At 40.6% G+C, this 16,280-nt stretch overlaps 1 protein-coding gene across 1 annotated transcript in view; it reads right to left on the reverse strand.

Moving 5' to 3' along the window:
* Nucleotides 1–15,936, reverse strand: part of pip5k1ba (phosphatidylinositol-4-phosphate 5-kinase, type I, beta a) — a 42,552-nt gene extending 26,616 nt beyond the window's left edge. The window contains exons 1-2 of the mRNA XM_054744922.2: nt 15,508–15,936; nt 3,873–4,087 (exon numbers count right to left, since the gene is read on the reverse strand). Coding sequence (XP_054600897.2) covers nt 3,873–3,938 — 66 coding nt within the window. The 5' untranslated portion in view covers nt 3,939–4,087; nt 15,508–15,936. The remainder of the gene's footprint in view (nt 1–3,872; nt 4,088–15,507) is intronic.
* Nucleotides 15,937–16,280: the final 344 nt, after the last annotated feature.

Genomic DNA, 16,280 nt, shown 5'->3' on the forward strand with positions numbered 1-16,280 from the left:
TGCTAATTTACTTCCAAACATGTTTTGGTAATGACTTGCTATCTTACTTGAGCAGGCTAACACGGCAGCTAGCTATAGCTATGTACAGCCTACACATTGTTCTATGGTGTAATTTAAAATGAAAATACAGCAAATTCCAACAGATTATAGTAGCAATGTTGTCATATGAAGCTTTTTAAGCCATTTTTTGCATTTAACACATAACAAAAGTAACTTTAGCTGCTCTTTAAATGTAGTGAATGATGCTAGCAGCTATCAAAGCTAGCATTACACTTAGCTAGAGCGCGATGAAATTTCCATTTAGTTTTTTTCCTAAAAATTTTTCCTATTATTCCCCAATTTCCCTTTTTTCGTTTCTAACCATATGTGTGTGTAATATTCAAGATAATTAATAACAATTCAACAACTCAGCACAGAATTTTAAATGTAATGGCTGTTATTTAACTGTCACAAACACAACAAAGTGCTCAGGGCTCAACATTGATAGCCTAGAAATCTAGACTAATTGCAGCAGTAGCAAAAGGTCAGTCAAGCCACGTTCTATATATAGAATAGGGAGCCTAAGTCACGACCATGGGTCCCCGGAAGAACGAAAAAATGAATACAAGTCAAATGGGGCTAAAAACCCTATTTTCTAATTCTGCTTGCCATGCCGTGCCATAGATTTCACATATGATGTCCGTGAATTTTTAAGCATTTTGATACCAAGAACGTGCTTATTTTTGAACGGGGGAAATGCTATTTTAGGTTTTGTGTGAAAATAAGTCCAAGACTACAAATATGCTTCACTAAAAGTGACGTCATTAAACCAGAAACGGAGAAAACAGAGGGAAAATGGCTGTAAGTTCAGCCAACTTCAAATCCTTCCCATAGGAGGAAAGAACCACCATAAATCTGGCTATTTGGTAAGTAGCAAGTATTGAGGGGAGAGGAGATCATGTGGAGTTGTCACATATGCAATGTACTGATGTCTGGTTTGTTGACATGCTAATTACAACTTTTACAAGCTGATTAAATGTCAAAGTACGTGACTGGCGTACTCAAAACACCCATTATTAGTTTTCATTTAAACAGCAGAAAAAGGTCTCCTCCCTTTCTGGGAAGAACGAAAAAATTTATGCAAGTCAACGGGGCTAAAAGAGCTATTTTCTAATCTGCTTTGCCTTACACCCTGGATCACACATATGTTGTACTGCATTTTAAATGAAAAGTAATGAAGTGTGTTTCGACCCCGCCAGTCACGTACTTTAAAGCTGCTTTCCGGAGATTTCCTCTTTCAGAAATTATGTACGATTTGTCAGAAATCCGTAAAAGTGATTATCTTATCATGTACTGTGATGTAATACAAGCAATATGTCTTTATTTATTTATTTAATTGCTAAGCACACCCCCTGCCCGGCAGAGCTTCATGCAATAGGAAACTGAGCGCCACCCAGAACTAACCAATAGCGACTACCGCTTAGACGCTTCAAATTTAAGGAATACCTCGGCTGATGCAGAGTTGATGAACTTTTCACGGACAAGAAAGTCTCTAAAATTTAAATATATGAAAACGCAACATGACATGAGAATAATACTCGTAAAACAACGTGTTTTAGCTCTGTTTGTCGGCTAAGAAAGCACATAAAACAGAAACGTGAAGTCGCCATCTTAAAAAAACAGAGGAACAGCGTTTTTGTGTAATATGCTTGTCAGCCACAAGATGGTGCCATCGGATAAGAGAAATACACCAGAAGGAAGCTTTAAGATTTATCAGCTTGTAAAAGTTTGTAATTAGCATGACTACAAATCAGCTATCAGCATGTCTAACATAGGACTGAACAGTTTTTGGTCTGTCCAATCACAGCGCTTTATGTTTGTATGTTGAGTGGGCTTAGCACCAGAGCTGCAACAGAGGAAAACTACAAAGATGGCATCGTTTTAGGACTGGCGTAATTTGATACAGCTTTGACATTAACTTTGGATGATTCGACATGAGATAGCAGATAGAGGTGATACATTTCCAAAACAGGATGTAATAGCTTTTTCTTCATTTGGTGGTGTATGGCTGTGCCCTACTGACTGATTTCCATACTGATGAATATGTCATGTAGGGCTGGGTGATATGGCCTAAAATCAATATCATGATCTATTTAGGATTTCACCTTGATAACGATAAATAGACGATAACTACAGGTATGTGCAGAATTAAAAGCTGTCCACTAGGCGGGGCTGTCATGTTTATTATGTTGAGTCACGTTGTCATGTGATCGAGGTGGTACAGCTTTTTAAAGGGACAGGAATGCTGAGCTACTACTGGGCGCAGCAGTAGCTCAACAGGTTGAGCGTGTTGTCCAGTAATCGAAAGGTTGCAGGTTCGATCCCGGCTTTCAGACAGAGAATTCTGCTGTTGTGTCCTTGGGCAAGACACTTAACCCACCTTGCCTGCTGGTGGAGGTCGGAGGGACCGGTGGCGCCTGTGCTTGGCAGCCTCGCCTCTGTCAGGGCAGCTGTGGCTACATCGTAGCTCATCCCCACCGGTGTGTGAATGTGTGTGTGTGAATGGATGAATGATACACTGTAGTGTAAAGCGCTTTGGAGTCCTTACTCTGAGAGGTGCTACACAAGTGCGGGTCATTTATCATTATCATTTAACAAACACACATATTTTCATCTTTTATTATTAAATTTATTGACATGGGAAAAACGATATCGGTTAGAGTCAGACATTTCGATGACTATTAATTTTTGATTGATTGCCCAGTCCTAATGTCACTTTGTCTGTTGCTCTGATTGATGCTAGCGCTGTCCATCTGTGTCCAGAGACCATTTGAAAGACAACCATAGATTCTACCCTACCCCACTACTATATATTTACATATACAGGATGGCTTGCTAGGCTGGAACATAGAGTAGTTTAGCGAGGTCTTTTAATAAGAGGAGTAAAATTATTAAAGAACAAAAGTATGTTGTCTGTGCAGAAAAATAGGTGTTACTATGTTGATTAGTTAAATTTCGTGTTTCTGTCTGCGTTTTCCACGTCGCAAAAAACACAGGGCCCTAAGTTAGCCTAAAAAACTTTTTGTGTGTAAACACAGTCGTGCCACACAGTAGGGCTGGGCAATAAATCGAAAATGTATCGTTATCGAAATTTCTGACTCTTATCGTGATCATTTTTCCCATGTCAATAAATCTAATAATAAAAAAACTAAATGATGTGTGTAGGTTGGCAGCATTCATGTCCCTTTAAGGAGCTCTACCACCTTGAGTCATGTAAAAATGTGACTCAGCGTGATACATGTGACAGCCCCCTCTAGTGGACAACTTTTGTTTCTGTGCATAACTGTAGTTATCGTCCATTCATCTTTTTTGAGGTGAAATCCTCAATATATCGTGATATTGATTTTAAGCCACATTGCCCAGCCCTACCACACATACAAGGTATCAGCTTCCTCTTAGAATTGAGGAACATTTTAAACAGATGTCTAATTTTTGGTTGCTAGCCGTAGAACGAGGAAGAAGTGGGCAAATGGACGTTCCTCTTGATGAATAAGCTACATAACACAAACGGGTTTAGCTTTCGGTCTGAGAAGCCGGACAGCATCTGAAAAATGAGAACTGGAAAACTTCCTTGAGTTTACTTTTTAAATTAAAAAGTTTCCTCTGATGTGAAAAACAAATTAAAGTTAAGTCATGTGATCCTACCTCTGCCTCCTGGGTCAGAATTTCATATTTTTCATTCTGTAATATTAAAACTGCTTTTACCAAACACAGAAATGTATGAAATCATTTTTGTTGATTTACAATCATGTATTATATATGCATGAGCACTTATTAAATACAAATATTTATCTCTTGGATACGAATAACAAGAGCTTTGGGATGATTTTTACCTTTTTATGATCCTTGGAGGTTTTGGAGGTTTGCGTTTCTCCTCTGTTGAGCGTAAATGCCGACATCTCCTGGACTCAGATCTTGATCAGAGGGAAGTTCAATGGTCCTTCCTCCAATTTAGAAGTTGAATTGGTTCCTTTTTTCCGCTCAGTGATGAATGAAGCGACACACTAATTCACCATCATGGAAACTGCATTTCCCAGGTGCGTCGCTCCTGCAGGTTGGGTGCAGACAACAGGAGTTACTCAAAGTGCTTAATTTGCATGAATGTCGATGCAAAGCAGGCGTGAGATGAACACGGCTCTTTTACAAGCTTTGGGGGGGTGTTTTAAAATCCTGGGGACGGAAACTGTTTTCTAAAAGCTGCAGCAGAGCCTGTCTTGATGAAGACTTTCCTGTTGGAGCTGCTGCGGTTCTGAGGGATTTTTGCATTTTTGAGGAACTTTAGCTCCAGAATCCTTGATCCTAATTAAGCTGGATTTTAAAAAATAAACCACTGCAGACCAAATCCCCCTCTTTCATAACAACATGCAGAGCATTTAAACCTCTAACTTACAAAATCAAACTTTGCACAAAACAAAGGCCTCCCTGTCAGATGGGCTGATTAAATAACAGAATAAACCAGGCTTGAATATGAAGTAAATCATCAGTTTTCAGGGATTTGAAACCATGGCAACCACTCCTGACAGTATTTGTTTCCATCATGAGAACCAGTAGGAGCTAATTATCTATTTTTGCTCTAACTGGATGAAATCATCTCACCAGATCTGTGTAAGCTGCCTCTGTTATGGCCTGGGGTCAGCTGATGTCCGCTCCAACAACCACCAACAAGCTCGCGCAGGTTTAGAAATTTACTGAACATTTCAATAATTTATGCCAGAACAAATACTTTTTTTTTTTTCAAAATAAGCATTACTCTATCAGAAGGCTTAACTCTGACCAAAGTATGGCAGAAAGAACATCGACCCAGAAAAAGCAGCAAAGGGTTGTAAAACGTAGCAAAAGTTAGCTTACATGAGAAAACTGGATCGGATTCTCAGGCTAAAGGGATTCTGAGTCAAAGAAAATATGAAAAATATGTGAGATGTTATCTCTGAAATCAAATTACCACTAATAATAAAAAATTAAAATCAACATATGAAAACAGAACTGTTTATTAACTAATGTTTCACTACATCACCCCGGTTCTCCAACAGCTTCACTGGCTCCCAGTTAAATTCAGGTCCATCTTCAAAATTCTCCTCCATACCTTCAAAGCCATCCATAACCTCTCTCCTCCATATATCTCAGACCTTATAAGTATTCACACCCCATCCCGTTCTCTCAGATCTTCTTCTTCTATCCATCTTGCTGTTCCTTCTGTCCGTCTCACTACCATGGGGAGCAGAGCTTTCAGCCGCTCTGCTCCCCGTCTCTGGAACTCACTCCCCCCAGACATCAGGAACATCGACAGTTTCACCCGTTTCAAAACCAAACTCAAAACACATATGTTTAAATCTGCCTATGACCTCTAATTTTATTGAACTGTTTCTCTCTTTGTTTTTTCTTCTTTGCATTTTATTGTGGTTTTATTGCTGTTTTAATGTATTTTCTGAACATATTTTCTGTTAAGTGACCTTGGGTGTTCTGAAAGGCGCTTTTAAATAAAATGTATTATTATTATTATTATTATTATTATTATAAAAACACTACAACCATCGGTTTTATTTAATTATGAGATTCTATCTAATATAACCCTAATAAGACACAAAACAGCTCCTCGCCATTGTATATCCTCCACCAGGGGGCAGTAGACAAGTATAGGACAAGACATGTCAGGCTTCTTGTGAAGGTACTAATCCTGATGCTCCATCTGGGTGCTTTAAGTGGTTTAATGAGAGTGTGTGACTGTTTATAATGGAGCTCCAGTCCATTAAATGTTACAGCTGTTTAAACACAAGTTGTCATGTTTGCATTACACTGTTATTTCATAACATTTATGAGGAATTTCTGACCAGATTAGATCCCTCGATGCACCAGAAGTGCTATAATTTACTAGTCTAGTAATCTAGACAAACCGTGGCGGTAAAAAAAAGATTTTGCTCTGCAGGTAAACGGCTTTGGCATCAACTTTGGTTGATTTCAGCCTGGGCTTTTCTTTCAGACACGAGCAGATAGTCAACTTATTTCAAAAAAGGAGGGTTTTGTTTGTTCGATGGAGACTGCCCTGATTGCCGTAGCGTTGAATAGGTCATAGTGTTTGTTGCTCTGATGGATTTTAGCGCTATCAATTTGTGTGCAGAGACAGTCTGAAAGACAAGGTTGTTTCAGTGGCTTGTGACCAAATATTTAGGGTGAGATGTGAAAGTTTGGGCAGCCATGTTAATCTTTGTGATTTTCCTGTACAAATCGTTGGTTGTTACTATACAAAAATTCAGTGAAACATATAATATTTGGGCCATTCCCATCTGTACCGGGTCGGCCTGGGCCGGGTAGCGTAGGTTGTTTACATATCTGGGTGGCCTGGTATTTTTCTGGGCCAACTAAGGCTCATTCTCAGCCCTCTTCTCGAGGGGGTCTGCTTCAGGCCAACCAGGGCCAACACACCCACTGCTGACAACAAATTCACACCTTCCATTAGAGCAAGCCTCTGATTGGTGGGTAGAATCAGCCCACATGGGCTTAAGGCAAGGATGTGTGGAATCAACCGGGCCAGGCTGGGGCCGACTGGGGCTACCCGGCCCGGGCCAACCCGGTACAGATGGGAATGGCCCATTAGAAAGCACACACAGTGATGTGTGAGAAGTGAAACAAATTTTATAGGATTTACAGAAAGTGTGCAATACTTGTTTAAACAAAGTCAGGCAGGTGCATAAATGTGGGCACCCCAAAAAAGAAATGAACACAATATTTCACAGAACCTCCTTTAGCAGAAATAACAGCCGGTAAACGCTTCCTATAGCTTCTAATGAGAGTCTGGATTCTGGTGGAGGGTCATTTGGACCATTCTTCTTTACCAAACCTCTCTAATTCGTTCAGGTTTGATGCTTCTGAGCATGGACAGCTCTCTTTCACTCACACCACAGATTTTCAATAATATCCAGGTCTGGAACTGAGGTGGCTATTTCAGAGTTCTACTTGTTCCTCTGCATAAACGCCTTAGTAGATGTTGAGCAGTGTTTAGGGTGGTTGTCTTGTTGAAAGATCCAGCCCCCATGCAGCTTCAGCTGCCACAGATATCTGTACATTGGTCTCCAGAATCTGCTGACATTGAGTGGAATCCGTGCGTCCTTCAACTTTAACAAGATTCTCAGTCCCTGCACTGGCCACACAGCCCACAGCATGATGGACCCACCATCGTGTTTTACTGTAGGTAGCAGGTGTTTTTCTTAGAATGCTGTGTTCTTTATCCTCCATGCATAACACGCAGTGTTCATGCCCAAATAACTCTGCTTTAGTTGAATCTTCACTCATGGAGGTTCTAACTTCCACGCGCGAGTCCCGTTCGCACGTGCGATGTGAACAATACGCGTACACGAGATATGGCGGAATTCTGACGCCATATGAATCAGTCCACAGCACCTTATTCCAGAATGAAGCTGGCTTGTCCAGATGTGCTTTAGCGCACCTTTTTGTCTAAACCTGTTCCATGAATTTATTTTTTTAAATAATTCCACTGAAGCATAGTTGAAAAGCAATGTCTGACTTTCATTAATTAAGTTTCATACAATTTTCATTTATCACTGTTGTCAGATTCAAGTTATTTCTGTGACCATTGTGTGTTTTCTTTCATTCATCAACTGGTACCAACAGATTTATCCATGTGTGTATGCTGAAAGGTGTAAACTATTTCTCTAGAGTCTAGACTGAGGCTATTAGGAATGGGGTCAGCCACAATTAAGATTGTGCACCTGGCAGTGGTTACATCCTTGTAGCAGGAAACTAAAACCACTGAGGCCAGCTACTGATCGGAATGATGACAGTCCCACACCGCTTAATGAGGGGCTGATCCTTCAGCGCATTTAATGATTGTTCACTTCTCGTTTACTGCTTGTGTAGCATGGAAAGAAAAATGTGCAATTCATTCCACCAGAAATCCCTAATTTTATGTAATTGACTTAAATAATATATTTTAAATTTTACTTACCCTAAACAATTGTTTTACATTCAACATTCTCGTTTTAAATATATGTTTTTAGACATTTTGAGAAAGGTTTGTTTGGGTCTTTTATTTTGAATATCCTCGTTCTGTGACGTCACTTCCTCCCGCTCCAGTCGGTTTGAGAGGCACCTGGCTGCAGACCTGCAGACCGACACTGTCAGGCTGCTTCCGGTGGAGGCTCCACTGTCAGGACGGGAAATGCACGGGATACGTTACAAAATAAAACTGCAAACGTACTTACGCTTGTAATTGATAGGTTTCAATATAAAATATTACGTAAAATCTATCAATTATTTCTCTATAGTTAATATGTAGTTGTCATTTAACATACTTACGGTTGTAATTTTTCAAAATGAATTAACGAATGGCCAGGGTAGGTTTCAACATAAAACGCTAATATACTTCCGGTCGTCATATTTCTAAATAAAATCCCAAATGCTGTTTCGGTTGAATCGCTCTCCTCGGAAACGCATTCATTTTTTAATATTACGTCTTAGGATATGACAGAATATATCATAATGACCACGTTGTGCAACAGTAAAGGAAAACACACAACAAAAATGACAAACAAAACTAAGGTTTACTAAATAAATGACAACTATATATGAACTATAGAGAAATAATTGATAGATTTTACGTAATATTAAAAAATTAAATGTGTTTGTGAGGAGAGCGATTCAACCGAAACAGCATTTGGGATTTTATTTAGAAATATGACGACCGGAAGTATGTTAGCGTTTTATGTTGAAACCTATCCCGACCGTTCGTTAATTCATTTTGAAAAATTACAGCTGTAAGTATGTTAAATGACAACTACATATGAACAATAGAGAAATAATTGATAGATTTTACATGATATTTTATGTTGAAATCTATCAATTACAAGCGTATGTTTGACGTTTTATTTTGTAATGTATCCCGTGCATTTCCCCTCCTGACCTGACAGTGAAGCATCCACCGGAAGCAGCCTGACAGTGGAGGTCTGCAGCCAGGTGCTCTTGAAATTATTTTGCAAATACTGCACAACCGAACAAAACCAGTTTATTTTAAGCTCTGGCTCAGGATGTGGTATTGTGGTCTGAGTAGAGGAGAACTGAACTGGGTTATATGGGGTTGCAAAGATAAACCTTGTTTTTCAAGAGTATTTCTGCATGAAATTAGCTTTTCTAAAGAGATCAGCTGAAGATTGGTTTTATACTAGATGTTATCTTATGGTTAAATGAACTGATTATTTGGGTTTTCTTCCTCAATTCTTATTAATTTTTATTTAAAAGGAATATTCAGAGTCAAGTAAAACAAGAAATTCAGGTAAAAATGCTAAATATACCAACAAAGGCTGTGTTTCCATCACCGGAACTTCAGGGTAAACTCACCGGAATCTCCTGACATATTTCCACTTGACGTTTACAGGAACCTTCAGAGTTTCTGCTCAGAGGTAGGTACTGGGAGTGCCCCATAGGAGGCCCGGTGCAAGTGGTGGGTGGGAATGCCACCAACTGGTTGTAACTCAGTCAGAAATGACGTCGTACATCGACGTAGGAAATAGGAAATGCATACGGGGTGGGCATTTAAAAAAAACTGTTGTTGGTGGGTTCTGCGCCAATCGATGACATCACTCACAATGCAGTGGTTGCAGTTTGCTGGCGTCCAAGCACATTCCTGTGTGGAAGAACACGCTTCAGGTTTGAGACACGGCAGCTAAGATAACTGGGCCTTCGGATCTCCTGGTCAATTTCCCCCTCGCTGCATTTACCCTGAAGTTCCGGTAAAGGAAACGCACCTATGCTATCAGTAATTGTCCATTAAGATAAAACTGTCACATTAACTTTAAACCTTAAAAGAATAGAATATGAAACAACAAATTTCCAAATATCTACTTTTTTAAACTGAAAATTTTGATGTTAACAAATCATATCAGTTTCATTTATTATGTAATTATAGTACAATATACATACAGGCCATCGCCACCTGTAGATCTTCCACTTGTGGGCAGTAGACCAGTACATGGCTGGATATGTTTATGTTTATGTATTTAGCAGACGCTTTTGTCCAAAGCGACTTACAAGTGATAATCGGCATGTTGCCCTTGAGGCTAACAACAACAATAACAACAACAACATTGACATCAGTCATGGAGAGGAGGGAACAAGGAGTGGACAGTAGAGAGGGGGGACGGGTGCAGGGAGGGTGCTAGTTAAGAAGATGCTCTCTGAAGAGCAGGGTCTTCAGGAGTTTCTTGAAAATAGAAAAGGAAGCTCCTGTTCTGGTAGTGCTTGGAAGGTCATTCCACATTTGTGGAACGATGCATGAAAAGAGCCTGGATTGTCCTGAGCGTGGTGTAGGCACTGCTAGCCGACCATCCTGTGATGACCGGAGCGGCTGGGCCGAGACGTAAGCCTTTGCAAGAGGATTCAGGTAGATGGGAGCCGTACCGTCTCGGACTTTGTATGCTAGTGTTAGCAATTTGAATTTGATGCGTGCTGCTAGCGGTAGCCAGTGGAGCTCAATGAACAGAGGGGTGACGTGTGCTCTTTTTGGCTGATTGAAGACCAGATGCGCCGCTGCGTTCTGGACCATTTGAAGAGGTCTCACAGTACAGCCTGGGAGACCAGTTAGAAGGGCGTTGCAGTAATCGAGGCGGGAGATGACAGTAGATTGCACCAGGAGCTGGGTGGCATGTTGTGTTAGGTATGGTCTGTGTAGCGTCAGTGCCCTATACACTGGCACTACCTGGTAGCTGTTGCGGGTGGTCTTTACGTGTGCTTAAAGAAATGCAGCTTGAGTTTATTTCCGATGATGTTTATTATTTTGTCTGGTTCCAAAATGTCCATGATGATCCATTTACAGCAGTTAAAGTGGGTTTCAGTGAATGCGTTACTTGCCCCAATGACAGTCCGCAGAGTCCTTTACATACAGCCACAGTCCTCGCCACACAGTAAAAAACTGTTTGTCCCATCCAGCCACACCTGAGTCCAATCTGTGTTGGCTTAAGTAGGCTGGTGCTTCCACAAGCAATTAACCAATAACATGAGGCCAAGCCTCCTCTCAAGTGCACAAAAAGAAATGACACATATGGCTCCTACAGTCTGATCTTTCGTATGTTATTCAGCGCAAAGCGGCATGAACGAGCAACAGAGGCAACATGATCTTAAAGGTCAGGTGTTCATCAATCACAACACCCAGATTTCGAACTGCCTTTGAAGGAGCCAGAGATAGGAAGTCATTCTGGATTGAGATATTGTGCTGTATGGATGGTTTTGCTGGGATGACAAGTAGTTCAGTTTTATGGGCCATTCCCATCTGTACCGGGTTGGCCCGGGCCGGGTAGCCCCAGTCGGCCCCAGCCTGGCCCGGTTGATTCCACACATGCTTGTCTTAAGCCCATGTGGGCTGATTCTACCCACCAATCAGAGGCTTGCTCTAATGGAAGGTGTGAATTTGCTGTCAGCAGTGGGTGTGTTGGCCCTGGTCGGCCTGAAGCAGACCCCCTCGAGAAGAGGGCTGAGAATGAGCCTTGGTTGGCCCGGAAAAATACCAGGCCACCCAGATATGTAAACAACCTACCCTACCCGGCCCGGGCCGACCCGGTACAGATGGGAATGGCCCATTAGAGAGGTTGAGTTGGAGATGGTAGGATTTCATCCATTTTGATATGTCAGAGAGACAGTTTGATATTCGTGCAGAGACAGTGTGGTCGTCCGGTGGAAATGACAGATAGAGCTGGGTGTCATCTGCATAGCAGTGGTAGGAGAAGCCATGTGATTGAATGATCTCACCCAGTGAGGTGGTGTATATGGCAAAGAGAAGAGGTCCTAGTACAGAGCCCTGGGGGACTCCTGTGGCAAGGTGGTGCACGGTAGAGGACTGTCCAAGCCAAGATACGCTGAATGATCGTCCTGTGAGGTACTATTCAAACCAGGTTTCTGGTGAAGGTACTAATCCTGATGCTCCATCTGGATGCTTTATGTACGGAAGTGGTTTGATTTTCAGAATAACCTAAAATCTATAAACTCAGATTCATACATTTAGTTTTTATACAAAAAAGTAGTGGTACAGAAAACAATAAAAGTTTTTGAATTTAAGTTTATGCTGATTAAATTTGCTGATGCTAACACCACACAGAAAAGCTGCCTTTGAGATTCAAACCTGCAACCTTCTTGTTGTGTGGCAACAGTGCTACCATGCAGCTGATTTCTAAATCTGGGACCTAAAACTCTTCTTTGATAAAACAAAAAGATAACTTTTTTTATGCGTTTCCAACTCAACAATGTGGCATTTTCCTGCACCACTAGAGAACTTTTGGTTTTGAGTAAAGAGTTAATTATTGAAAAAGGTAGCGACTTTCTCAGGTTTTGGTTTAGAGCTCAGGCTGTCGGACCGTCCTCTCCAATGAAACCCAAAACAAATCTACAGCCTGACTTTCCATCAACAGTGTTTCCATGGTGACCGCTCATATTTAGACTCATCTGAGCTACTGTGACCCCAGCTGTACAGCTGGCATTACAAATGGCCACAAAGCTGTAAAACCAGAAGCAAAATCATGGGGAAGCAAACAGAACGAGTCACATCGGACTGTGTGGAAGATCACGCTTCAGGTGTGAATTAGAGGAAGTTTTTTATCATATTGTTTTACAGGAAAATGGAACACCTCATCAGGGAAGAATATCAAAATATCTGACTGTTTCTGAAGCTAAATGAACATCAGATGATTGTTTGTAGCTAAAAGGTGACTCAACTTTAGAAATTCAGACGTAAAACAACATGTGGCACTGATTCTGGTTAAGATATAAAACTAAAACAACAATAAACAAGGTCAAAATACCTCAATCTAATCATTATAACGATTTTAACAATCAGCCAAACCTAAAAAAAAAAGATGAGAATTGGAGAATTTCCTTTATGTATTGTGTTGTTTCATGACCCACATGACGCTGAAATAATTCTATTCAGTAATCAAATCATATCAGACTGCAAAGTGTATTCAAATGTTCTCATTTCCAACATGTAAAATGATAAAAAGTTAAACTACTGAAAAGTATCTGGCGTCTGTTTAAAGTGAACAACTTAACTTTGGAAAAACAGATGAGTCGACAAGCTAACGGCTAAAGTGGATTGTTACCATTTTAAAATAACTCAGATTTCAAAACCTTCATAGTGGTCCATGGAACATTTAAGACATTTCACCAGTGTTAGTTTCACAATACAAAACTATTCATGTACAGATAATAATCATGTCTTATGTTCTCAGATACTGATAAAGCTAGCAGCTGATAAATTCAAGCCATGTGATGAGAAATTGATGGGTTAATAAAACAGTGGTCTTGCAATAAATTATTATTAACTAGTTATGATCATTAGAAGTGGCGGCAGCTCTCCCCCTCTCCCCACCTTTTCTTTTCCTTTCTCTTTCACCTCTGTCTCCGTGTCTGCAGTGGCGTGTCCAGCTCTTTTAAAATGGGGTGGCCCAGGTGAGGCACAACTTTGTGCATGGGTGGCACCAATGGTTATGCTTTTTTTGTTTTACCCCCAAGCCTTTTTTTGGACAATGAAAAGCCTATTTAAAGTTAAATTAGTGTGGTGGCACCTGGGGTGGCCAATCAGATTCCAAGGGTGGCATGTGCTACCCCAGGCCACTCCCTGGACACGCCCCTGCGTGTCTGGTTGGAATTACAAAGCATTCCAAAACAATAACAATAAAGTTTTAAGTATCAGGCGTGACATTAAAAGCAGACGCTTTAATGCTCCACCTGAGAGTAAATCTGTAAGGCTTGTTACCAGCATTCAGACATCAATTCTGCTTGCTTCACAGCCAGACAGGACACGGTTAAAAAAAAAAAGTGGCGACAGCTAGCTGTAGCAGCAGCTAGCTGTAGCTGCAGTCAGCAGTTGCAGCAGCTAGCTGTAGCAGTAGCTAACAGTAGCAGCAGCTAACAGTCTCAGCAGCTAGCAGTAGCAGTAGTCAGCTGTACCCTTAGACTGGTCAAAATCACTTCACTTGCAACAAAAACTACTTTTCTTTTCTTTAAAGCCCAAACTTTATTTATTCTTTAATATTTTAGTTACTAACTTACATTAATCGTTTCTGATTGGCTGGAAGGGCTCTATTTCAATTGGCTATACCATTTAGCAGCATGCACTGCCACCAACAGAACAGCTGTTTTGGGGGATTTCTGTAAATAAAATGTGAACTTAGCGCAATAATAACCATTCTGTCCTGTTTTGCAAAATAGTTTCTTTCTGTTTCTTTTCTTTAGAAGAAATCTGAAAAATGTGAATTCATAATAAATCTTGTTGCATTTGTAACACTGTTGGATTTAGATGACTCAAGCATTGAGGTAATCTTATTAAAGCAGAGTACATGGGATAAGCATATGTGTGCCTAAAGTCAAAGTGAAGTAAACTAATATTTACTAACGCGTTCCCATTTAGAATAAACTATATTTTTTCTCAGTTTTACACAGCGGGCTCTCCGTGAACAAAACCAATAAACACCATGTATTCTTATAAAGTAAACAAAGGATTTGTTATTTTCCTTGCATGTTGTTTGGGATCATTAGAATCTTTGTAGACATGAAAGTGTAAGATGGTGAACTCAAATAAAAGTTGGCAAGAACTGCTCGGACTTTTAAAAAACTGGAGCCGTATTAAGATGACAGTTTTTTAGGTTGTCTTGTCAGTCTGGTCTAAGGTAATTGTTTTACTTTAAACTGAGGTCATTCAACATGCTATCTGCAATAGATGAGTATTAACTCTTAAAGTCTCTATAGAAATCCACCTTAGAAGATCTGAACCATAAAACTAAACATTTATGACTTTGTGAAGTTTGATTCTTTCATGTACTTTTGTGTCAGTTTAACAAATCTCGACTTGTTTTTCTCATTATATCAAATTTCAACCTTAAACCTTGGATTCATTCAGTACAATAAATCCTAGGATGTCGCAACTGTCCCTGGAACTGACGCCATATCTGTAATGGCATTGTCACAACAATAAACATTGGTACAGTCGTTAGGAGCTCACAGACTTATGTTAATATCAAATTAAATATTTTTCAATACAAAGGCTTGAATCTCACAGTTGCCCACCAGTTTACAGCTGCTACACACAGTAGAAATGGTGACCCTGCAGTGGAGAGGACTTACACCACTACTTTAAGCTGGGCGTTTACTGTAAACACAGTATAAAGGGCACTGTGTAACTTTGCAGGCCCATGTTAAAGAAGGTAAATACAGTTTAACCTGCTTTAACTCTTGCACAACACGCACACACTGCAGACCTTTTGCATGCATGTAAATAATAAAGAAATAAGAATTTTGGGCTTTCTCTCTGTGACTGAGGAAGTGATGCTAGTTTCCTCTTGTCATCTAATCTAGATTATCTTCCCCTGCAGGCAGCACACAAACAGGCTGGAACGCTCACAGCAGGAGGTACAACAACACCCAGACTCAGGTACAAGAACAAAACCTGAGGTGTAACAAACCAACGGGTCCTACCTGAGTGACGGGATTGAGAAGTGGAGTGCAGGTCAGGAAACCAGCAGTGCTGTTGTCTGATCTTTAGCTGAGGAGAAATGAGGAGCCAGAATGCTGCAGCGTCTGTAGAGCATCCTCACCACTTCCCTTCATGCTTCTCTCCACCCACCTGCTGAATTATCCTTTTATGAGTCACTTTTAGTTTTATCTATTACAAACAGCGTTGCCGGGAAAAACTTGTCTGCCTTTGAAACCTAGGATGCAGGAACTGCTTTATGATCCCGTAGCAATAAATGTCCATAATTTTTAACAAACTGAAGAGAAATGGAAGCTGGAATGGGACTTATTATACAAATTTCCCCTTTTCCATCCTTTTGTGGGTCTCTAATCTTTTAACACTCCAAACCTGAAAAAAAAACTGTTTTCTGTCAGTGTTTGGTGTCAGGAATCATTTATCTCCCCTATTGTGATGTCATAATAAGGAACATTAGCATAGATCCCCGCCCCCTTTTGACGCTGGAGGAGCAGCAGCTTTAACGTTCCCAGATATTTGAGTTCCTCACCCCACCGCAGCCAACTGAGCTCCTGGAGTTGACGTCGTTTCTCCCTGCATGCAGCAGTTCAAATCGAACGGTGCCATCTTGGCAGGCAGTCGCCCGCAGTTAAGCTATTGTCATTTGCAGAAAAATGGGAAACGGGAAATATGATAGATACCTGTTGTGCCCCAGGATGCCATAACAGACACGGACGAGATAAGGGAAGAGCTGAAATCCCCAAGATCTAGAACACAACAA

The sequence above is a fragment of the Nothobranchius furzeri genome, chromosome 6, assembly GCF_043380555.1.
Source record: "Nothobranchius furzeri strain GRZ-AD chromosome 6, NfurGRZ-RIMD1, whole genome shotgun sequence".
NCBI classification, from domain to species: domain Eukaryota; kingdom Metazoa; phylum Chordata; class Actinopteri; order Cyprinodontiformes; family Nothobranchiidae; genus Nothobranchius; species Nothobranchius furzeri.